This window comes from Polyodon spathula, chromosome 27 (assembly GCF_017654505.1).
Source record: "Polyodon spathula isolate WHYD16114869_AA chromosome 27, ASM1765450v1, whole genome shotgun sequence".
Lineage (NCBI taxonomy): Eukaryota > Metazoa > Chordata > Actinopteri > Acipenseriformes > Polyodontidae > Polyodon > Polyodon spathula.
In genome coordinates, this window is record NC_054560.1 from 170,389 (window position 1) to 195,388 (window position 25,000).

A 25,000-nucleotide genomic window follows, 5' to 3' on the forward strand; every position below is an offset into this window, starting at 1 on the left:
GGTTATGGTTTCTGTCAAAGGGAACCAAGGCTTTATTAGTATTGACCCTAATGTTGTGATGAAATATCTTGGCTTATTTCCCTTTTATTGAGGATCTGCACATTTATTCAACCACGCTGTGATTTGTGAATCTTAGTCTGCTTTTCTCTGTACCAATTTCCTTCTTGTGTTGGACTCATTGGGTCGATTTTAAAGTCAGAGAGAGAGAGAGAGAGAGAGAGAGAGAGAGAGAGAGAGAGAGAGAGAGAGAGAGAGAGAGAGAGAGAGAGAGAGAGGAGAGAGAGAGAGAGAGAGAGAGAGAGAGAGAGAGAGAGAGAGAGAGAGAGATGACGAGACCAGGAGGTGAGGAGAGAGGAGTGAGAGACGAGCTCTCTTAGTAGTGTACGTTTGAGTGTGCGTGTATGATAACTTTCAAGACGAGTCAAGACGATAGAAGGGCTTATTTCAGTGAGAGAGGAGAGGAGAGAGAGAGAGAGAGAGAGAGAGAGAGAGAGAGAGAGAGAGAGAGAGAGAGAGAGAGAGAGAGAGAGAGAGAGAGAGAGAGAGAGAGAGAGAGAGAGAGAGAGAGAGAGAGAGAGAGAGAGAGAGAGAGATCATGAGCCAACTCACATGCAAAAACACGTACTTTGAAAGTTCTGCTGACAGGCTTGCTATCCCGAATAAGCTGAGCTTTAAAGCTGATTGAACAAGAACTCATTTTTCACTTCACTCGCTGTGAACTAACACTGTAACCAGCTGCACTTGGTAGTTGAGAATGAGTGAGTGAACGATCCGTTTCCAGTCCATTGAAACAAGAGTATCATGTAGAGTTCAGTCAGTGAGACGACAGGGTCGAGTTATACACTAGTGTTTAATAGTTTTTATCCCTTCGGTACTGGTAAAAAGTGTTGAGTTACAAGTAAAGCGTGGTGTCGAATTAAAAAAATGAAGAGGCAGGATGCATATATTTTAAATGGAGAAAATCTACTGTATATAATGTTATACCTTTCTGTTGTGTTGGTTGGAACTGCTATAGTGCCAGAGAACAGGTGTGGCTGACAGATTTAAAAGGTCAGTCTTGCGTGATTTCAGTGCAGTCAGGAACCCATACAGATGGGCAAACAACAAGGCCTTCTCGCAGCAAGCTCAAAGCCACATAGAAAGCTGATTTGTTTTAAAGTAGGGGAGTGATATATACAGAACCACTCAGTCACTGGAGGTATTACTGTACATATTATAAAAAGCCCCTTTTGAAAATATTCCTCTATCCTAGGAATGTAACCAGCAAGCTCTCCTGTAGCTCTGGGAAGCAAAACATAAATGTGAACCAAAATATATATTTATCAACACGCTTTTTCAGCTATGCAGACCTGATATTGTCACACCACAGATGGCATAAGGTTGTGATGCATTGTGAGACCGAGCTGTCTTGGTTTCACAATGGACTTGGGATTAGCACAGGCTCTCTCCTTGTTTGGCTGGGGAGGGCAGTGTGTGTGCTAAGCCAGTGCAGTGGTACAGCAACACGCCGCGTCACCCCACAGGATCAAGGCTATCGAGAGCAGTAACAAGGAGGACGACACCAAGTGGCTGACCTACTGGGTGGTGTATGGTCTCTTCAGCGTGGCCGAGTTCTTCTCGGACATCTTCCTCTACTGGTTCCCATTCTACTATGCTGGGAAGGTAAGGCAAAGGACAGGATGGGATCATATTGTTGATTGAGTGTCTTGAAGATGGATCTGTCAGGCTGCTTTTCTAATTTAAGATCATTAAAAAAAAAAACCACATAATAAGGTAGGATATAATTCCTTTTGAATAGCAGTTTTGAGCCATGCCATATTTTAGTGTTATCCTGATTTTATCCACAGCGCATCTTTTGTACACAGTTAGAAATCGCAGGAAAACCTGGACTACAATAAACACTATACAACCCAGGACCACTCTGTCTAGTCATCCCCACACAGGACAGTATAGATCAGGGGTGTCCAGCCCTGATCTTGGAGAGCTCCTGTCCAGCAGGTTTTGTAGGTGTCTTTACATCATCAGTGGCTAAAGATCTGGAACACCTGTTAATCTTCACTAATTAGGCCAATACTTAGTTCAGTTAAGTAACCGAGAGATTGATCTGGCCAGTCTGTGGGAAGGATAGTAGCCTCAGAACAGTTCCCTGCCTGTGTGCTTTTAGCCTCTCCACCTCAAAGCCTGGTCCTGTTGGAGGAAAGGTTGGGCTGGCCAGTGTAGGTTGTGTTCGAAGTGCACGTTCCAGCTGTGGTGACCCCTCTCTCTCTCTCTCAGTGCGTGTTCCTGCTGTGGTGCATGGCACCAGTCTCCTGGAACGGCTCTCAGATCCTGTACAAGCGCCTGGTCCTCCCCTTCTTTCTGAAGCACCAGGCCTCTGTGGACAGTGTTGTGAACGACTTGAGCGGCCAGACCATCCACGCAGCCGAGAGCCTGACGCGAGGAGGTACGAGGGGGGCAGGGGCTCTGCCACTCCAAAGCCATAGCCATTTAACATCATGTGTTCAAACAAACTACAAAATGAGATTGCAAAAGTCTACTGGAAGCATAATGGCAGTACAGTATTTCATGTCGGATTGCGAACGTCCGATCCCTTCCAATTCATAATTGCAAATAAAAAGGTCTGAATCTTATTTTAAGGAGTATAGTCAAGTAATTTCATTCTGCTCTTGTAACTCCTAAAAGTCTGTTTGCCTGAATGTTTAATCGAGGCTTTGAACCCTCTACTGAATGTGGAGAGTAGCACTCTGCTTCATCTAATGCGGTGAAGCTCCAGTCCTGTTTGTATTAACCACTTTAACCATCTATGCATTTCTACCCCCCCTGATTTGCTCTGTGGTTTATTTGCCCGTTTTTGTTTTCTGGCTGCAGTTCTGCACACTCTGGTTCAAACCAAGACCTTGCTGCCTGCAGACTCAGGCCCTAAAGAGCTGCCCGGCACTTCTGTATGTAGCTATCCACTGCTTGGTGTCCCGCTCACACATAGTTAGTGCGTTTCCATCTGCAGGGCTCATCTTGTGCTACGCTAGCCCTGAACTGTGCTCTCTGGCCTGCTTGGCACCAGTACCGTTAAGTGTAACCCATACGTCAAATCTCAGATTGTCATATTGGAGGGCATTATCACTCTGCGAATCTTGCAATCTGCTTTAAAATATCCAAATGAATTGTCTATACGTAAAAATAAAATACTACTTGCTAGGTAACTGGTCTATACCTAAGTATTTAAATATATGGCCATGGTCACCTGTCCTGAAGACGTTACTGCCATTGCCGCACACCTACACCTGTTTAGTTGCACATGCGGTTCAGTTTTATAAGAACTCTGTTCAGTTGTAGGGCAGCACTGCTGTAGTTTGCAGATGGAAACGGAGAATGTAGGAGAGTCTGTGTGTTTGAAATGACCCTTGGCTAATTGACATGCAATAGGATTGGTGGTTTATTCATATGCTTACACCAGCAATACATCTGAACTGGTATTCAACTGTGGGACCTTCGACTGCAATATGGCATCTCCTGGGTAATCCCATTCTAAGCGAGGCTTTTGAAGGGAGGAACGCTGATGTAAAGAATAGACCGAAAGCCCTGACTGCAGAAGGTCATTCTAAACACCGGCTCTCTGCAGCAGGGTGGAATCTGGCTGGATTAGGCAGGTGATTCACAGCAGAGACACTCTGCCTCCAGCCCTCTCTGTGAGACCCCTCTCCCCCAGGGCCCCCCTCCCCCCCCCTTGGGGAGGGGGGAGGGGGGAGGCGGATTCAAAACCACCTAAAACTATATTTGAACATTACTGGTAATGTTATAAATAGTGATAGTATTAATTTACTTAATTTTTGCTTCCGGCTCTCTATATGCTGTGTTTTGTTTAAGAACTACACCCATTCCTGTCAATGTGGTTCAGTCTGTTTCAATTTGGTGTTTCTTGTGTTTTCTCCATGCTGTTCACGTTTTGTAGCCTGATCTGTCAGTAGATTGAGCTGTAGCCTGGTAAGTTATCAATTATAAACCCAGCCCTTCTCTATTATTATTTGTTTATTTAGCAGACGCCTTTATCCAAGGCGACTTACAGAGATTAGGGTGTGCAAACTATGTACCAGCTTCAGAGTCACTAACAACAACATCTCACCTGAAAGACATTCACCTGAATGCTTGGCATCGAGACTTGAATAGTGCTTCCTAGGTCTATTTAACTGATCTCGACCGTGGCGAATTTAAATCCCACCACTGTTGAAATATTACCAACACTGGCATTTTACTTTTCCAGATGCTTCGGGTAACACTTGTGTTTTTTTGTTTTGTTTTGTTTGTTTCAGCAACCGACCTCGTCACAGACCACGTCCTTGACCATCCGAAGTCACAGTGATTGCACAACTGAAGGAAGAACTTTGAACTCCTGCTCTATAGACTTGAAGAAAGAAACCATAAAACTTGTTTGCATGCTCACAGACTGATATGAACCCCTTCCTGTACTCCTCCCTCACACGCCCACAATCTCTGATTCATATTCACATCAGTTGCACATCAGATTCTATCTTGACACACTCTTGTATTCGTTTATCAGTAAATGCAGAAGTTTTTCTCCCCTCCCCTAATCACTTCTGCAGTGGGCTGTTGCAGCATAGATTGACCTAATTCAAGGTTTATCCACTCAAGACTCCTACTGTCACCTGAATAAGTAGCTGGTTAATTCTGGTTTTAAAATAATCTCATTTTCAAGGCAGTTTCAGTCCAGTGGAAGTTTAATTGCAGTGTGTCAAATTAACTTTATTTAAACAGCAACTCACACACACACACACACACACACACACACACACATTCACAAAGAGCTTGCAAGACTTCTTCCCACGTAGCTTTAATGAAAAGATTTCAGTGTGTCCAGTGATCACCAGTAATCTGTCACAAGCACAGCACACAACGTATTCATTCAGGGACAGAGCGTGTCCACTCGGCATTTCCAAACGCCCCCTTGTGGCTTCTCCCTTGGCTGTCTTCTGTGTACAGATTTCTTTTTAATCCTGATGGTGTTTTTATACAGATGGCCAGGGGAACATTTATGAGCTGTTGCAGCTACTGGGGGCAAAACCTACAAACAGAACCACGTATCCGTGATCCTCGCTTGTGTCTCTTTCAATCCAGTCCTTGATTTTGAATGGAGTGAAAGAGATGCACCTGAATACCACTGCTATATAAAATATGTAATTTCTATGGTTTCACAATCTAAACAAGCTTATGATTACATTATTGTTTAGTCAGTCCAATAAAAGGTATCACACCTCATTGTCTCTGTCTATGAGTTGTGTATCTATTATAATGCATAGATTTTTTATTTCAAATTTTTGGCAGAGAAACTTCTCAAACCGCAGAGTTCACACAGCTGTTCAAAAAAACAGTTGATATTTTTGACAGTGATTGAAAGTTTTATGGGTGAGTGTTTTAACAATTCTAATACTGATAATGAATAAAGATAGAATTTCTACTTATGGAACATGTGCATGTAAATGAAGGCTTTATTTGATGGGGAAAAAAACATCTTTGTGTTATCTTGTTAAAGAGAATTTTTATTTCAATCAATAAAACTGAATAATATTTAATATTTCTAGTTGCTTTGAGATAATGTTGGTGCTTGTTTTTACAGTTTGGAGAAAAAAAATATTATTCCCTAATCATGTTCCCAACTTCTGCCAGCCCTGTAATTAAAGTTTGTTTTGTTTTGTTTTAAATTAGCTCAAAACCTGTTAAATAGGCTGTAGCTTCACATTTCATTTTCTTAGTTTCTCTACTGTTTCCCTTATTTTTATGTTTTGCAAGTAGTTCTTCTTGTAGGTAACTACTAAAATATTGTGTGGTTTTTTTTTTTGTTTTATGTTGTTCGTAAGTCAGGTGGTTATCATAGACACCTGTAATGGAGGCTAGAGGAGACAAAGAGCAGTGTATTGACAAAAAGAAAATATACTGAATGTTTGCAAACATCATTAAAATGTAAAGGAGTTGTACCACAATGGCAAAAAGGCAGATGGTAGCAATCGTGGCTCCCTTTCTGTTCCGATCGGATGTGTTTATTTGTCTGAGTTTTATAATACTGAATCAAGCTCTCGGCTGCTGTCACATGACCAGAACCTCGGCGCATCGGGAAGAGGTTGTCACGTGTCAGGGGAGTTTATAGCCGAATGGACTGTTTTTCCGGATGTGACTTTCATTTCAAGTAGTGAAAAAAAACAAAACAAACCAAAGCAAGCGCGCTGTTTTTGCAAAAGTAAACGAAACAAGTGAGCAGGAACAGGTAAGGACATTCTGAGACGTCGCACGTTGTGAAAATGAATGTCAGTTTCTCCTCAGCTTGCGTTTGTGTTCAGCTATGTTCATATATGTAACATTATGTTCATTACAGCATGTGCTGTTTGCTTAAGAAATGTCAGTGTTTAAATTATAAATGCCTTTTTCTATACGGGATGTGATTTTAATAAGACACGTATTTTCAGTAGGTCTAGATAAGGGTATATACTGGAATATGGTATGGCCCTTGTGGCTAAATGCTTGTAACTGTTTTATTTAGTGCGTATTAATTATGCGTGTATCAAGGTTTAGCGGATGTCTTGGTGTCCTGTACTGTACGTTGTCAGAATCTCTGTTGTGACAGAGATTAACGTATAATTCCAGACTAAAAAGTGCGTAAGGGTGGAAATAAGGCTTTATTTTTTTTTTTACCTCAGGGACGTTTATGCTACTCTCTGTATAAGAGGTATTGGGATCCCACAGACACTAGATGGGTCCCCAGTAGCTGGAACACAGAAAGCTCATCTATTGTGATGGCAAGATAGATGTATGTCACCTGTGTCAAAGTAAATAACTAAACTGTTGTCTTTCACATCCTGGCAATTCTTGTCTCCCGCTTAGGGGAGACATATATTATTATATTACAATATCATATATATTAGCCTATAGGATGGAAAAGCCCCAGACTGGGACTGAGGGTGATCACATACTGGTAGCCGAACAGTCACAATGAATAGAGGTTTAGTCAGCAAGCTGTTTACTAATCGAATATCAGACAAGTGGGAATTGGCAATAATTGAAGAGAACACTGTTATTGAAAAGCAAGAAGGCAAAAACACACATAGACTCTTCAGGAAGCAGTGAAAGTACACACGAATTGTCTGCTGCTCACTCAGCGGTCTCTGTCTGCAGGATCCAGTGCAGAGGCTGAACTGAGGAATGTCGTCGAAAGGCAAGAAGCGAGTGGTTCTGCCGACCCGACCCGACCAGCCCAGCGTGGATCACATCCTGGAGGACATCGCCAAGGCCTCCCCCAACGACCCCGTCTTTGTCACGCTCCAAGAGGCCAGCGAAGGTACTGGTCTGTGTGACTTCCGTTCTGCATCCATTCTCCCCACTGTCTTGTATCTGTTAACCCCTTCACATCTAACGGAAGTTTACTTTACTTGAACAGTGTATTACTCCAAGAACAATACTCAAGTCCCTGTTGGTCCGCACCACTTTTCAGAACTAAGATGAGGTGTTTATCTACTTGATTTCATTATTTTAAAATTGTATGTTGTACTGAATTAAAGCTTCCTGTGTTTTCTTTGCTGGCCAGACAGATTCCCTTTCCCAGCTGGAATTATATTTAACACACACACACAACTTTACTGAAACTGGGGCAGGTGAATCACACACTGTTAAATGTTTCCTCTGAAAGAGAGCATTCTGACCAGCATAGACCGCATTGGCCTCCAGTTAATTTTCTGTCAAGGTGGTTCCTGTCTTGGCAGAATAGAAAACTATCTCCCAGCCAGCCTGCATTGGTAGCAAATTAATAAATATTTGGGTTGTCACGGCAGCTGTGGCAGGCATAGCTAATCAAAACCTGCTGCAAAGATCTGCAACAGTCATCGCTGCCTAATCGAGATACTGATAATCGGGATTTCTGCTTAAATGGGATGCACCTCTGGGAGAATGTGTTCTTCCTAATGCTGTTTATGTCGTTGACTTGGGACACTACTTCATTGAATTGGGGTACGGTATTTTCAAGTGATGAATGGAGGTCTCTCTTCAGAGCAGGACAGGTTCCGTAGCGCAGTGCAGTGAGTATGTGATTACACTGTGACTTGCGTCAACCGCAGTGAGCTCTTGAAGGAGCTGCTGGAGTCTCTTGTGGTTTCTCAGGCTGCAGAGAAAGTTGTCGTGTTGACATCGCAGGTGCCTCGTCCTGGGATAAGATTCTTTTACATTTGATGTAGAACCCCCCCCCCCCAAAAAAAAACAGCAATTCCTTTGGTTTAGGAATATAATGTGAAGCAATTGACTCATATTTTTAAAAGATTTATTTAGCATATAATCATAATGCGATGTAATTTCATTCTTTTTCTTTTCATTTAGACACCAAAAAAAAGGGTGTGACCTAAGGTCGTCTCAAACGCCTCTCGTTTAATTGGGACAGCTGCTTATTTGGGATATTTATACATCTCCCGAGGGGTCCTGATAAAGTGCTGTATCATACAATGTGCAGAACACGTATCCCACATACTCTGCATATTGGAGCATGTGGGATACGAAGTGCATGCAACTGTACTGACTGGTGCACTTGATCATCACAGAAGATGTATTCATTAATGTATTACACTAAATAAGTTTTCCTTTGTTAAAAAGAGGTTGAAATGTATTTACCCACATTAAACATATATCTAATAAAGTATTTTATTTAAATTAGGGTTGCCCAGATTTTATTGAACACATGTAAAGTATATGCAACACCATTTAGCAGGACAGCAGGATCTAAAACACTGGGAACATAAAAAAAAGACTAGATTCTGTGCTTTTAAATCAGACACCCCCCCCCCCCTCCAGTAGGGGACTGGTGTGCTAACAAACCTTGATGGTATTAAAGTCTTTTCACATACCCACACTTTTCTTATGTGTAAATCCTGAACCCAATCCTTTCCCTCTGGACAGATCTGCCTGGCTTTGTGCGAGGGGGCGGTGTGGAGGCTGAGCTGGAGGGGCGGTACCAGCAGTGCTGGAGGTACTACCAGCTGAACGAGGAGCTGCAGGGCACACGCAGCGAGCTGGCGGCCAGGAGAGAGGCACTCCGCCGGGCCGGAGAGCAGCTGGAGCAGAGCACGGCAGAGATCAAGAGCAGGGCGCTGTGAGAGCCCAGCCAGAAAACACTTCACAATGCTGGGCAATCTGTTCAAGCTGAGCCAGGGGCGCCAGAGCTAAGGGCAGGGGCTGGAGAGTGCGCTCTCTAGTGGACAGTTTCGTACTTGAGCAACATTCATCACAGATTCTGAGAACATTGAGGGTGTAACGTGCCAAGGCCTTTTACATTCAGTAAATAGTTTCAGCAATACTAAAAGAAACGTAATAAATCCAGTGACAAATGTTTGTCAATTGATTTGATTCATTTCCTTCAAGACTTTGGAAAAGGCTTCTGTTCGAAACATTTTTTCGTTTAATTTATGAAGTGTTTTATAGGTATGGATGGAGTAAACATTGCACAGGAAGTGAATCTGTAGTGTGGTGGCAGGATAGATTCAACGTGGAAAGTCTGGATCTACTGCAGGGATAAGTGCATTGAGGAGAGGTCTGAACATGTTTACTTATTACATTAATATTGGCATTCAACTAAACTAAACTAAAGTACTGTTTAAGATGGGGTTGAATTCTCTTGTTTATCTTATTGGGTGTCTCGAAGTAACTGTTTTGTTGTTTTGGACATACAGCCTGCAGCTTTGGGTTAAAGTGAAGCTGCTCATTGCTAGAAGTGCAATAAGCAAGCAGTCTCCTAATTGAATGTCGCACAAATAATCAATGCATTGAGAATACTTCATACTGAAAATGAGTAGAGCCTTAACAAAAGGCTTCTGAAAACAACCCTGTGCATATTATGATGCATGGTTATGTATGAACTGAGGGCTGCCGGGATGGAAGTAAGACTCCTATTGCATAACAGTTTCACCCATTCCAGGTTTAAATACGAGCTTGATTAGCCCCAGAGTATAGTTAACAAGCTCCTGTGTGTTCTATTAAACTCATAGTAAAACCATGAATGGATCAAACTGCTGTGCAGTGGGTGTCTTATTCCCTGATGCTGACAAAGTAAAAACCATTGTGATCAGTAATTGTTATATTTCTACTCATTGTAAGCCTAGTTCATTCTAACAGTAAACTCCTTGCTTATTGTTTCTTTGTTGTGCTGTCTGTTTAGGGATGATGGATATGTTTGACGGTGGCTGCTGATTATTCTGAAGGTTTCTTCAGGTCTGCTTGGAGACTCCATCCACTCGGACCAGCTGTGGTCAATGCCCAAGCCGCAAACAGTTTAAAAGAAAAGACCAAAGCATGCATGAAATAAGTGATCCTTTATTTAATACTGAAAAAAAAACACTAAGGTGCACTACATTTGAGCATTTGCAGCAACATTTACAGATGGCCTTTACCCCACGAGAAGGAGAGGTATGATTATGTTTATTTACAGGCAGGCAGATGTGGAACTGTCCGGTGTCCCAGTCTGAGAGAGAAGCGAGACAGAAGAAACACTGAAAACTCTCAGCGCACAACACCGACACACAGGACATCTAAAAAGATGAGAATTCATAGCTGCATAATAGTACTGAGCGTGAGGTAAGAACGCGCACCTGGCAACACTGCAGTATGTATGTGTGCAATATAGTGGCATCACCTGGGGCCGGTCTTTCAAAACTGTGAGAACAGTGATCCGGATTTTGTAACTGTATATTTTGTGATCGAAATTACTTAAAAAAAATAAAATAAATTAAAAAAAAAACTGGTTCATAATCATAATTATTTAAATAATCTCGAGCGCAAAATATAGAATTACTAAATCTGTATAGCTTGTTAGCCAGATTAAAAGTTTTTGAAAAACTGTCCTGCTTGCTATTCCGGGACCCTGTCAAAGCAGGCATTGCTAGTGACGCCCCTCATAGATGAAGGGGGTCAGTGGACCAAAGACCTAACCCTCAAGTTAGTTATTGTGTGATGTTTCAACCTGAAGTTACGCAGAGCTGCACAAGAGATGGAAATTTGGGACATTCTTGTGTGCCTCCCCATGCAACTGTTTCAGAGTTTAGGCATGTGGGTTTTAACTGTTTCCCCACGTGTAACTCAGATTTGATTTTGATGGCTGGCACTTCGTTCCACTCGACCCCTTCATGTGCAATATACCTGTGCGATTCTGTACAAAGTGCCTATAGGACTCAATTTGCCGGGGGCAAATATCTGTGGAAGTCATTAGTCCTTGCAGTATGTAGAATGCCAAGGGTTCCAGCACATGACTTGAATACCTGGGGACCAACATTCAGGAGAAGGCAGCTCAGAGACATGAACAGATTACACAGAATCACTTTGCCTGCACACAGACATACAGCATAGGCATAGAGTAAACGGAATGAATAAATACTGTGTTTCTAGTTGAACAAATAATGCTGGGCAGAGTGGCTGGCTGTTTTGCATAAGCTTTTAATATCAGGTGCAGTTTCTTCTGTGTTACGTAGTGTAAGGATACGTTGTAAAACAGTGTTTTTTTTTCCTTTAGCTTTATACATACATTGGTAAGTGAAAGTGCTGCAGATCACATTGAGCGGAAGCTAACTGCCCATTCAGACCTGGTCACCTGGTTTAGGGAACCTTGTGACCCATTCCACCCCCCTGCATGTCTGCCACATTGAAGGGGACAATCACATGGATCTGAACCCATTATAACCCACGTAAGCCTTGCTCGTTGGTCTTGCCTCGTGGTGCATCAAATGGAGGCATCAATACTGGCCACTTTCAAAGGTAACGAAGCAAAAGGTTGTTTTTTTTTTTTCAACCTACAGAACTCCAAATGAACAATATTTCATTTAGAACACTAAGGGAAGACATGCCAAGTTCCAAACGAAGACACAGTCGAATAGCAGTGAAGTGTTTACAGCATTCGATGGCTGATTTTCAAGCCTGTTTGTGGCTCTTGATGTTGGCTTGTACTTCAAACCTGGCCAGGCAATGTGGCTTTAATACAAGATCAAAAGAGATGTTCACAATTGAGAACCAAGGCAATATTCTGTCAAAGCTGTACTAGAAGTAGGCAGACACTGACGGACACGTTGAACTCTTGGGAATCACAGGTGTTAAATCTAGACATCCAGCACAGCGCTGCAGGAAAATCTGTAGCCAAGTTTTTTTTTTTTTTTTGTTTCACAGTCTTGCAGATCTTTTTATATCATGTTACCCCCTCATTTGAGTACAGCAGGACGTGGGGCTTGGAGAAGGATTTCTCGAATGCCTGACATCTCTGTTACTAGACTTTCATGTCTGGCAGTAAAGAACACAGAGCTTACAAATGCAACACATTTTACACACAGTCACGGTAGTGCTAAATATCCCAGGCTAAGACAGAAAGAAAAAAGCTTCTCAATTCGGATTCTAATCTATATTTAAAAACTTGCTGTACTGTACACTTTTCATTTACCTAATTGGATGGCAAAAAAAGGTAAAGTGACATTAAATACACAGTAAAAAAGGGGGTTGGAAGCTAAATAATATAGCTTCGCTTCAAGCCTTTAGAGAATGACATTGTGTCATTGTACGTGCATGAAGAACCCCTATGGACCACTGCAATGGCTAGATAAGCTCCACCCCTCCCTTTATTGACAAGACACTGCTTTTCTTCCATGGTAACATTTATCATAGCAAAAACTCTGCTTCCAGGCAATGCTGTGGTCTACATAGGGTTCTGCTGCAGCTTTCCTTCAGGGCTTATTACAGAAATAGCCTGTTAAGAGATATTATATCTCTCCCCTTCTCTAAACTAGATGACAACAATACTGGCAGCAGAATCATTTCAGCAGTGTATCTCAGAGTATTTAGCATGTAGTCTAATTCTCATATTGTCAAAACCGACCTCAGAATGATTTTCAGTTGTTGGTATTCACTTAGGTGAACTGATTCCAGGGGCGAACGCTAATGGCAGTCAGCAAAATCCATTAAACTACCCAGCTGGTTTAATTATTACAGTCACAAAGCCAGACCAACAACAGCAGCAAGTTCCCTTTCATATAATGTCTGTTTACAGAGTCGGAATGCAGCTGTCAGTTCCTAGGAGGAGTGCGAAGCTGACAAGCTGGCGGATTTAAACAGTTCAGAATGCAGTCTGTGTGTGTAAAGTTTACTAAGCTAGCCTTATCCCAGGTAAGGAACACATACTGTCCCAAGCTAAACATCGCTCTACAGAGTTCAGTAGGAGAGTAGTCTTTTGGTTTCTGTGTAATTTGTGTCTTTAACAGAAAAGATTTAGTGACTCCTCTCTCTAGGTACAGAAGAGCTTCACCAGTTTTATTTCAACAGATGCCACATTCAGGGCAGGACTGTTATTGAGCCTTAAAGGGTACATAAGGACCTTTTTATTTTATTGTGTTACATGTTCCCATGTGTTGCTGCAACTGTTTACAAAGGTGTGTGTATTGTTTTATTTATTTTTTTTTTTACATTTTGAGCCCTTTATAGAACTTTTAAATTGCACTCCCTGCCTCAAGATGGCGTCACATGTACCCGCCTGCACCTCTCAGAACTACATTTCACATCATCTTCCTGCTCACTGGTAAATCCATCTCAGTTACATATGTGAGCAGGAGGATGATGGGAAATGTAGTTCTGAGGGGTCCATGCAATTTAAAAGTTTTAGAGTGGTCAAAATGTAAAAAAAAAAAATCAACACACACACCTTACGTAAATAGTTGTAGCAACACATGGGAACATGTAACACAATAAAATAAAAAGGTTCTTATGTACCCTTTAAAAGGCATTCTGTTTGTTCAGTTAACATTTGCAAAATGTAAGTCACACTTCCAATCCGCATTCATTTTGTAAACTCCTTCCAAGCAAAAAAAAAATGAAATCCAGTTCAGATCTTGACTATAGAGAGGTGCTTTTTGGAGGAGAGCGGTCTCTGAATAAATTAAAGAGCTCTGTTAATCTGGCACGGATTACATTAACTGCACACACCTAGAAGAAAAAATCCTCATACCTGCATAGCTCAAATATTCCATCTATTTGTTTCAGCACTGCTAACTGGTAAAGTTTTATGTACATATATCAAAAGTAGAAAAAAGGTGCACCTTAAACCGCATCTCTCTTCAGCAGATTTCAGAATAGGTTTCCCTAACCTATTTTCTGACACAGTTGTCTGCACAGAATTAAAACAAACATATCATGTCAAAAGTCTGCAAAGCATCCGGAGTCTATCTTCTACAGCACCAAGTTTTGTACAGATTTGTGGTGATTTACATTAATGACAGCGGTTTTAAAAGGGACCAGTGTGCAGTATAAGTATTCCTGATGCGCTCAGGGGGCCGGGAGGCACACTGGAGCTACCAGACATGGACAGTTCCAGAGGAAAAGGGGTTCATTCAAAGAAGCTTGAATGCTGCTCCTGCTTCTTCCCTGCAAGCCATCCTAAGCAGCACAATTCATACCTAAGCAGTTATTTCAAGGACGGGGGTGGTTTGGCAGTACGACGTCTTTTGCATTTTAAGCTTCCAGCTTCTCTCCTGGCTTTTCGTTGAGTGTTGGCACCCGGATCTGGATACTCTGCGAGCCGTATGCTATGGGGCTGGGAATGTAGTTGAAAGGGGTGACTCTGACCGCTCTGCTGGGAGAGCTCTGTCGGAAGTGCCCAACCCCTCCTGTTTGCCCATCTCCCGGGATGGAGGAAGAGGAGGTGGTGGTGTTGTGGTTCTTAAACTCAGCCAGCTCCCCCTCCAGAATGGGTATGCTCCCTCCAGAAGCCGTGCTGATCTTCCTGTAGGGGGCACCCTTGGTGGCCTCTTCTGTGATCGCCGGGGTCTTATCCATGCTGGGCGAGGTGCTGGAGTTGGTTTTAGTGATGCAGAAGTTTTCTGTCTGCACGGTGGCGTCACTTGTTTTCCTGGATGGCTTCGACACAGTGGGCAATTTCCCGTGCTGCGGAGGCATCTGCTTGTGCCCATCGGGGGATGGCAAAAGAGGCAAAGCGGTGGAAGGAAGCGTGCTTTTCAGGATATGGGGTACATCTTCATCCCGGATCCTCCTCCAGGTGACTTTGTCATTCGCCCGCGGGGACCCCTGCTGCTGCTGCATTTGTCTCTGCTGCCTTGTCTTTGTGTTCTCCTCGCTCTTTGCCTTCCCACTGGAGTCAGAGGAAGATGACAGAATAGAGGAGGGACTGGTGGCTCTCTTAAGCACGTTGATGTGAGGAGAGGAAGCGTGCCTCTTGAAGGTCTCTCTTTCTTGTTGACAGGCTTCGGGGGCTTTCTTCTGGGGGACCCTAGAGGGGCTCTCAGAACTAGTTCTTCTGGCCGGACGTTCCCCAGCTGGGTATTTGTCCCCAGAGCTGGCTCTGGAGAGTGGCTGGCCCTGCCTCTGGCTCCCTTGCCCTTGTCCCCCTGCTTTCAGCTCTTGGCAGCGCGAGGAGCAGAGGAACACAGCCGGGGAGGTTGTTTGGGTTTTTCGGGGGGAGGCACACTGGGATGGGGGGACTGATCTTGAGGAAGGGAACTCGCCCCTCTGCCTCACACGGCTAGGGGACTCCTTAATGAAGGTCAGCTGCCTCAGGAAGCCAGATCGGTCAGACTCGCTGCCGCTGGAACGGGTGGAGGACATTCGGACCAGCTCCAGTCTATTTGAGGTCAGAAACCTTTTTCCCGGCAGCTGTGTGGTCGGTCTAGGGCCGCTGGGGGGCTGGTTATTCAGGAAAGGAGATATAGTCCTAGACTGTCCGGTTTGCTTGCTTGAAGCCTGCATAAAGGGGATGCGGACGGGGGATTTCTGAGTTTTTTTGTGAGCTGGTGATTTTGTGTTTGTATTAGTCTTGGGGGTGGGAGGTGTTGCAGCGCTGTTAGTTTTCCTCTCTGTAGTGCAAATTAAAGGCTTGGTTGGCAGCTGTTTCCCAACTTGTGTGGGGGAGTTCAGCTTCTTTTGAGGCTGCCTTGATGGTGTTGAGTTTTGGGATGACCCCGAAGATCCTCCCTTCGTCATCCTGGCTGGGGGTGTTACGCTCCTTTTCAGCACTGTGAGATCAGCCTTGTCTCCGGGACGTCCTATTCTGTGCAGGCTCCGAGACCTTTGCTGGGCCAGACTGGGATTTTTTACTGCAGTTTCAGTCTTAGGTGAGGTCTTGGGTGTCATCTTCTTTGGCGTGGACCTCTGTGGGCTGGCAGTGTTCTTGTTTGTCGTGGGCATATAGATCACCGTCCGGCCCCGGAAAACAACAGGCAGGTTAGGCACTGGCTTACGCTGGCCAAAGTCTAGCTGTTTTCTGGAATTTCTGTTGTCTGCTATTTTGGGGCTCTTGCCATGTTCCTTACTGTCTTTCTGTGCCGCCTTCTTGTCCATACTGTCCAGGGTCAGTTGTACGGTGGAACCCGCAGACAGTTCTGACATAAAGGAGAGGACGGACTCTGATTCAGAAGAAGGCTCTTTGGTGAGTGAGGCAGCCTGGAGCGTGTTCACAACAGAGTTGGCTCCTTCCTGGATGGCTCTCCACTCCACGCTGTTGAGGTCCGAGTCTTTGTCAGATGCCACATCATCAATCCTCTGGTCTCTAGCCGAGCTCCAGCCTTCCATAGCTTTCTGCAGGTTGCTCTTCAGCTTCTGCTTCCTCTCGGCTTTCCTACTCCGAGCAGAGTGTCGTCTCCTGTGCTTGGGCATGGCTGAGGTGATGCACCTCTGCACAGAGTCATCCTCTGAGTCCAGGCTGATGGAGCTGAGTGAACTGTCCTCATCATTCATAGCTCTGCTTTTTACACTGTGAGCACTGGCAGCATCACGGGCCCGGCTCAAAGCTCCCTGACGTCTGGTTTTAGTCCACACTTGGTGGACTTTTCCTTGGTGTTCCTGTAGATCAACATCACTCAAGGAGCTCAGTGAGGAACTCAGGGAGTAGCAAGGAGGCGTTTCATCCATGATCATATTGTGCTTGACTTTACTAACCATGCCTTTTTGCCGGTGGAATGACTGGTGCTGGTGCAGATCTGCCTCAGGTATGGTCCGTGCAGGAATGCTTCGGCCAACCTCCTTACCGTGCTTCTTCCCACTACTTGTCACCCTGCAATCCTTCCTCTCTGCATCCATCAGATCTTTATCGTAAAAACAGTAAATGGCTTCCTTAGTAGGTGTAGTGTGGCGCATTGACTGGAATGCCACGTTTCCATGGACATATTCCCTGTCAAGCTGCTTCTGAGTCTGGCTCTGTTTTGCTCCTGCAGTTTGCTTCCTGACAAGAAGGTTTAAGTTGGGCAGGTTCTTGGGCTGGCTTTGTTCCCGTCTTTGGTAGAGGTGGGCAGGGGTTTGGTCTCTGCTTCTGTCCTGGGAACCTGTCATATTCTTATTCTGCACTGGCATTCCCTGCGCTGGCATCACTCTCTTGACAACCTTGCTTGACTTGTTACCTGCCATATCACCTTGGCCGGCCATACTGGTGGAGTTCAAGAAGTGGGAGAATGAATGGGGATCATCCATGCTTTTCCCTTTCCCTGGAATCAGACCCTGTCTTTCCATTCTCCTGACCCGTTGGTCTTTTAAGACCTGCTCATCCTTGAGGGGGTACTGAAGGGTTTCATCACTCAGGGATGCAGCACTGGAGAAATTTACTGGTGTTCCCTCGGCTGAATCTGTAAACGAGGAATCATCTTGGAGGAAATCTTGATCAGGCCCGCCGTTCTTCCCAGAAGCAGTCTGAGTGGCGTGAGTAGGCACCAGCATATAAACGGGTAGCTGCATGGACTTGCGGGCTTGGGAGTTAAGGACTTGGGTGGACAGACTGGACATCAGTGTGGTCTTGACTTTCCTGAACTTCGAAGGCATGGCTGAGTTAATGCACTCTTTCAGAATCTCAATGTCGTCATCGGAGTTGCCCTCTCCGTATCTCTCTGTAGACTTCTCCAGCCCCAGCAGGGAACGTTTCTCCCCAGCCTCCTCCCTTTCTAACTGGTTTTCTGTAAAGTTGAGGCTCTCCTGAGCTGGGGGGAGAGGCATGAGCTTGAGCTCCACATCCTGCTGGATGTAATGCTCATGAAGGGGCAGAGCACTCAGGCTGGAGGCACAAGAGAAGTTCTCAGTGGGCTTCTCTACAGTGAAGTAGATCATGGTGTCCAAGTCTGGAGGCAAATTGAATCGCTCCTTGAAGTCTGCGATTTCCATGAATTTGCGGAGGTTGCTCTCCCATTGCCCTCCTTCCCTCTCCTGCCCACTGGCATCCAGGCAGCAGGGGGTCTTGTTACGGCTTGGAGGCATGGTCTGGCCTGGGCTGTCAGGTAGGTCGCTGGGGCTGATGGTGCCACTAATCATCTCGCTGCACGGGTCACTCTGGATGGAGCTGTCGATGGATCGTGACTCAAAGCTGCCCAGCGAGCTCACCGAGCTGCAGCGGCTCATCACCAGCGGGGTCTCGTGGATGTAGTTCTCTGAGGAGCTGGAGGGGGTCATGTCTTCATGCCTAGCTGGTGAGACCTCCCGCAGGAAGACTTTCTCCCTTTTGGCAGGACAGGGGATCTCGATGGGCTTGGAGGAGGAGATGCTGCTGCAACTTATGAACTGCTTCTGCTCGGGGACATCCAGGCAGTCTTCACTGAGGTCTTCAAAACAGTCTTCCTCTGTCTTCTCCGGTTCGCATTCTTCCACTTCAATGATCTCCAGCGAGGAGTCACTGTCCAGCTCGTTCTCGCTGTGGCTCTGCCCATCGAGAGCTCCATCCCCTGAGGAGAGAGAGGACAAGGAGCTGCAGCGGGAGAAGCAGATGGGAGTGTTCTCCACTGAGTACTTCTGCACAGTTTCCAGCTGGGCCAGGGCTGGGCTGTGGGCTGACCCCATGGAGGACAGCTTGCCTAAGGTTGTGCTGTTTGCTACAGTTGGAAGCCAGGCTTGTCTCCTTGGTCCTTGGGGTGCATGGGGGCTCACTGGATTTCTGGAAACCCCAAACTTAGATACGCTCTGTATCAGGGGGACATGCTGGTAGGATGGTGAAAGTTTGATGGTTGGCACACTGGTTTCAGAGGTGTTTGATGTCAGGGTAGCTGGTGTCGGTGGAGGTGGTTCTTGGCATTTTTCTGTGCTGCTTTGGTTTGGCATGCCCATGTTTCTCTTCCCCACAACTACCCTTTCCTCTGCATTCTTGTGGCTCTGGCTGCTTTTCTCCGGGTAGCTTTGCTGAGCCACCTTCAGGTCCAGCCTGGTGGGCCGTCTCTGGATGGTGGCCGACCTTGCTGAGGGTCTGACCTGGTCCTTGCTGCCACAGTAGCTGTCACTGGTGCTGCCACTGTTCAGACTGTCCGTGGACAAACTGGTGTAGGCAGTCTTGAGACGCAGGAGGGCATGGGCCCTGCTGAGACGCTCCCTCCTGGCAAAGCTGCTTGTGTCTGACAGCCGGCAGGGGGAGCAAGACTTGGCCCTGGCTTCGTGGAGTTCATCTGAACCATACTGCCAATCCACAAAGTGATCCTCAGAGCTCAGACTGAAGCTGTCCTCCGAGGATGTGTGCATGGTGATGTCCTCCACCAGCTTGTCAATCTTGGCTACTGTGGTGGAGATCTTCCTGGCCAGCTTTTCTGCTGCCAGGGAGACCTCATCATCCTCTGGCTGGATCTTCTTGCATTCCTCTGGCTGGGAGTTGGTATCCCTCTCAGGTTCTCCTGCCTTCTTGCGGGGCTGACCCTGGAGGAAATTGGAGGAGTTGAGGAACATGGAGATCGCAGAGAAGCTGCTGGTGTCTAAGCTGGTGGAGTTATTAGGAGCCTCGTCATCGTCAAAGCAGCCCGAATCCGAGGCGTAGTCCTTAGACAGGCTCTCGATGTGGCGTAGGGGCTTGTTGATGTTGGGGTGCTTGGGGCTCTGCTGCTTCTCTATGCTGTCAAAGGTCTCAGCCAAGTGTTTGGCATCCAGCTCTGCCTCCAGAGCCTTCTGCTTCCTCATGTAGAGGGAAGGCATGCAGGAGCCTGGTGAGATGACGGCAGCGTCCTTGTACTTCAGCGGCCGGTTGGTGAGGAGGTTCCTGAGAGCCGCAGCACTGCCCATGGCGATCATCTTGTGCTTGGAGTTGATGAGGTTGCGCAGCATACTAACCGCTCCTAGATCCCACAACAGCTCCTGGTCCTTGGGGCTCCGGGCAGACAGGTTCCACAGAGTGCCACAAGCGTTGCTCACAATGGTGAGGCTGTGGGATCGCAAGTGCTGCAGGAGGGTCTGCAGGCAGTTGTGGTCTCGGAGGATTTGCCTGGGAAAAAAATAAAACATGATGGAATCAGAACTCAGAATAGTAAGAGTTCAAATTAAGCGTTAACTGGCAACACAATGTAATTCCTGTTTCATTTACCGGTAGTCTTCCTGTGTTGCAACAAGGCTGGAGACGTTCCTTAAGATTCCTCCACCGCTTTCAATGATAGCCAGAGAGTTGCTCTGGCACTTGTAGGTGAGCGTGCTGACCAGGAAGCCCAAGGCCCCATCCACAGAGCAGATGGACACCTTGTTCTCCGTGCTGTGGGCAGACAGGTTCCACAGGGCACTCAACAGGCTCTTCAGGGTCGATTCCTGGAGAAAGAGAGAGAGAGAGAGAGAGAGAGAGAGAGAGAGAGAGAGAGAGAGATTGACTGCTCTCTCCACTTTGTAGTGGAAAACTGTTCCCCTTGGGTTGATTGGCAACTGTCTGTCACTATTTAGCCCTCCGGACAACACTTCTGCACTATATGCCTGAACTCCAGTCTATATTTCTAGATCAATACATTATTCGTTGCTTGCTAAATGGGGAGCCCTATTTTAGCATAGTTTACTTTTTCATGATGTGAGTTGGTCTCTAGACAGTGGGTTCTCTGCAGGATATTCTCTCAAGTTAATGCCCAGGAGGTTCTCCAGTTTGTGTTATAGAGACGGGGGTGAAGGTATCTCACCTTTGTTGCCTGCAGGGCGCAGGTCATCAATGCGGCTACGCTGCCCACCTCCCGCAAGATCTTCTTGCTGTTGATGTCCGCCCGCCACGACAGGTTCCTCAGGATACTGGAGACAACCTGCAGAGGGAAGGCGTGGCTCTCGCTCAACGATGCTAGAAAGTGTACTCAAGAAGGCACTGGCCAAAACGCATTGTCTGCTCAGTTTCTTAAGTTTTACTTTTTATTTTGATTGAGTGTTTTGAAACTAATGTTGCTTAAATACAGGAATCTAGATCTGAGAACAGGCTCGCCAACTGAGAGAAAAATAGTACTAGTACTGTATATATTTATTTAAAAAATATAATGCACCAATGCTGCAAACCAAACTTCCATTTCAGTTGAAGGGTGTCATCAGGAGACTCTTACCTGGTGCTGCTCCTCACTGTCTGAAGCCAGCTGGGCCACGATCGCCTGCAGGCAGCCTTTCTTCGAGCAGAGCATAGCCTGGACAGGAGAATAACCAGCACTGAGGTATACTCAATTTGAAATGTCACATCCTACCGTACGTTCGGCGATTTCACAGCATTAACAGTTTGCCTTTTTACTAAGAAATCTACCAGCTAAAAACGGCAGCTGAAGAGAACGAAACCCCCTGGGTGAGTGCCGCCGCTCCCCTACCTTGTTGACCACGTCCCCGAAGGTGAGATTGGTGAGTGCCATGCCAGCGTAGCGCCGCAGTGCCGTGTTCAGAGGGTCGCTGTTCATGCCGTACAGCTCAAAGTCCAGCTGAGTGAGGTCAGCCACTGCCTGCAGCCCACCTGAGAGACACACATACGCAGATGCAAAAGTGATTTAAATGCACACACTCGTGTAAATCGACTGCCCCTCTCTAAATTTGATATACAAATAGCAACGCTTCCATATCCAAGACTGCTGGCATTACTGTGTTTAAAAGAACAGCTGGAGAAACTGTGGGTTACTTAAGTAGCAATCCCCCAGTTTATCAGTGACCCAGGACAAGCTTTAGCACCAAACGTTTTCTCAGTGTCAAAAACCTACTGTAGCTAAAGACACTTAGATTTGAAGATGTTTAACAACACTGTTTTACTGTTTGTTTTCAATACACATCTAATCTGATTTGGGTATTTTTATTTATGAAAAACAATAACCTTTCCATTCTGAAAATGAAATTCAAGGCAGTCAAGAATGGGCAGTAACTAATGCCAAAACAAACTGGCATCAAAGAGCTTCATTCTGCAACATGAAAGTAGTTTCAGCCAGACAGGAAGGGCAGTGCGCTCACCCAGCTCGTTCATGGCTCTCCGGTACTCCTCCTCGAAGGACAGCTTCATCACCGCACACATGGCCTGGCAGATATGAGGCTCCACAGGGCCAGGGAGGGCTGGGGGAAACAGGGAGAGAGAATCCATCAGCCCTGGGGATGCAGCCCTCAGACAGACACACACATGCGTACACAAACAAGCACACACAAACAAGCACAGATACACACTCAGAGCTAGATACTCAAAGCTCTTACTCCCAAGTTGTCAATTGCAAACACATCCAATAAAGTTACCAAACTAGAACTAAACAACTCCTTCAGAGGCTTGTAAGAATTCTTACAGTGTTTCCTATTTGTTATGAGAATCTGGAATTTACTTGTACATAGGCTGTCGAACTTTAGGGCTAAACCCTCCCTTTAGTTTTGTTACCAGTGCTTTCAAGTTGTTTACAAAAGAACCCATCAATCCCCTTGTAATCAGGAGTCTTTTCAGATTAAACGTTGCATCAATATGCTGGCTCTACTCAAGGCTAAAGATTGTCCTCATAGTTCAGTGAAAAACACATGGCTGAAGAGCCATCGATTGGTCAGCCCTGATATAAAGCATCCCTTCAATGACGACTCCAGCAGCACTACCCACCTGTGCTACTGTTCTTCCCCTCCAGGGCGGCGGTGTTGCGCTGTGCCTCCAGCCAGTCCCAGCCCACCTCACAGTGCGCGCGGATCTGCTCCAGCACATGCAGCACCCTCATCTCTCTGCGCGCCTGGCCCTCGTCCTGCTGGGAGTACACCATGTTGTGCAGGGCAGCGCTGGCGCGATTACGAGCATCTCTGCTGCAGCCTCCTGCGCCCGGCCCCGCCCCATCGTGCAGGATCTGCACCAGCAGGGGCACGCAGCCGGACCTGCGCATGGCCAAGCAGCTCTCCTGGGAGCTGGACATGGTCAACAGGGTGCGGGACATCTCCTCCCGGTCCCGCGAGGCAAGCATGGACAGCAGCCAGAACACCATCTCCACCTGGGAATCCACAAGGAGCAGGAGAAGAAACCTGAGCAAAATGCTGGGCACTGCTACAGTGTACAAGTCATTACATTGTGTGTAGGGGGCTCCTATCTTATTAGAAGAGATCTCATTTGGTTTGAACAAAAAGCAAAGATGAGCTGTTCTGGCTGCTCAAACTGGGTGAAATGATCAGATATACTGGAATCCTTAATGGATGAGAGTAAAATGTCATTTAATTAGCATTATTCACATTTCCCTTTTCTATTTTAGGTTGTTCGCAATTGTTCCGAGTTATTTTTGCCTAAATCACCCTTTGGGTTTGTCTTGTGCCAGGACCAAACAGACTTCCTCATTTCATTAACACAAGGAGGCAGTAGGTGGCTGTGTGGTCCAGTGGTCAAAGAAAAGGGCTTGTAACCAGGAGGTCCCGGGTTCAAATCCCGGCTCACTCACTGTGTGACCCCGAGCAAGTCACTTCACCTCCTTGTGCTCCGTCTTTCGGGTGAGATGTTGTTGTAAGTGACTCTGCAGCTGATGCATAGTTCACACACCCTAGTCTCTAAGTCGCCTTGGACAAATAATAATAATTAACATCACGTGACAATATGACATTTCAGCTCTGCCAGTCCTGCCGCCTTTGCATTTATATAGACTGAGAGCTTGTTGGGCTGGCAAGTTGAAAGTTCATATTGTCACATGATGTGAATGGAATGTAACACTGTTCAGTCCTGGCACTTAGGATTCTGCAGACAAGCTCAAAGCCAGGTGACGCTAGAGCCGCTCTAATACTAATACTAATACTAATTATTTAAAATTCAGTTACAGGGCAAGTACTCACACATAACCATGTAAATATTACATTAGAAAATAAATCTGTGTTTATTTAAAAAAATCTTTGCCTAGTTTTCTGGGGGTAATATTCACACACAGTTTTACTTTCAACCCATTTTAGCCTGCACTGAACATGGCAATCTGCTTACATGCATGTCATTGTAAATGACAGGCTCCATTCTTACTTTGTTTCCCTTGTCGCTCGGTGCTTCAGAAACGCAGTTATTTGCTGTGCTCTCAGAGTCTGGGAGAACTGGTTTCCCACAGGCATGGATCTGAAAAGAAACACAGAGTGACAATGAAACCCTGCCAGAACACTGTCAGTAAGGCGTGCGGCTGCCATGGGCTGCCAGGTAGCCCTACACCCAGCGCTTAAATTGTTCTAGAGGGATGCGTGCCGATTTCTCAAGGACTACTGCCTGTCATTCATTCAAGGAAAGGTAGGGTTGGAAAGCAAGGACTGCGCTCCAGAATGGCTTTGATTTAAGATTTGGGAGTCCGATGTTAAACATCAGTACCTAGTGCAGGCTTGGATGCTCCTGCTTTCAGCCCTCTATCCAAGCCTATCAAATCGGCGGTCTATATTACCTACCAGCAATATGATTTGCTTGACGCATTAAATAAATAGTTATGAGAGTCGCAGCTCGTTCACACAGATGCATGCATTCAGTGCAGGGTTTCCCACTGTGGGACCCTCTACAGCTGCTGGTTTGAAGAGCAAGATAGATTATTATATATGTGTATATATAAAATAATACTAGGTTGTATATGTACAGCGTACGAGTCATTTTATACAAACTAGGTTTCATAGAAAAGACAGATTATCACTTCGTTTATATAATAGATTCTGTAGTCAACATAAATCCATCTGCAACACCCGTTCCCAAACTAGAACCCTCTCACATATATCAAGCCTGACTCCACTGAGGTTCATTCTAATAACAGAAGAACCCCAAGCCCTCAATATTACAATGAATTATGTTTTTCATCAATAGCCCATAGAC

The 25,000-nt window shown here is 45.6% G+C and overlaps 3 protein-coding genes across 3 annotated transcripts in view; 2 read left to right on the forward strand and 1 right to left on the reverse strand.

Moving 5' to 3' along the window:
* Positions 1–1,482: 1,482 nt before the first annotated feature.
* LOC121301497 (receptor expression-enhancing protein 6-like) lies at positions 1,483–5,585 on the forward strand (the record flags this gene model as incomplete). The annotated part of the gene is made up of 4 exons (XM_041230965.1): positions 1,483–1,662; positions 2,275–2,443; positions 2,869–2,942; positions 4,308–5,585. Coding segments are annotated over 4 exons (561 nt in total), but the record flags the coding sequence as incomplete, so codon positions are not given.
* A 559-nt stretch (positions 5,586–6,144) lies between these two features.
* On the forward strand, positions 6,145–13,406 carry LOC121301496 (UPF0449 protein C19orf25 homolog). The gene is made up of 3 exons (XM_041230964.1): positions 6,145–6,274; positions 7,180–7,342; positions 8,944–13,406. Exons 2-3 carry the CDS (start codon positions 7,207–7,209, stop codon positions 9,138–9,140), a joined length of 333 nt encoding a protein of 110 aa, XP_041086898.1. The 5' UTR covers positions 6,145–6,274; positions 7,180–7,206; the 3' UTR covers positions 9,141–13,406.
* A 328-nt stretch (positions 13,407–13,734) lies between these two features.
* LOC121301150 (adenomatous polyposis coli protein 2-like) overlaps positions 13,735–25,000 on the reverse strand; it is a 12,180-nt gene continuing 914 nt past the window's right edge. The window contains exons 2-9 of the mRNA XM_041230287.1: positions 24,182–24,271; positions 22,805–23,180; positions 22,186–22,284; positions 21,561–21,700; positions 21,309–21,386; positions 20,904–21,020; positions 20,333–20,547; positions 13,735–20,233 (exon numbers count right to left, since the gene is read on the reverse strand). Coding sequence (XP_041086221.1) covers positions 14,518–20,233; positions 20,333–20,547; positions 20,904–21,020; positions 21,309–21,386; positions 21,561–21,700; positions 22,186–22,284; positions 22,805–23,180; positions 24,182–24,271 — 6,831 coding nt within the window. The 3' untranslated portion in view covers positions 13,735–14,517. The remainder of the gene's footprint in view (positions 20,234–20,332; positions 20,548–20,903; positions 21,021–21,308; positions 21,387–21,560; positions 21,701–22,185; positions 22,285–22,804; positions 23,181–24,181; positions 24,272–25,000) is intronic.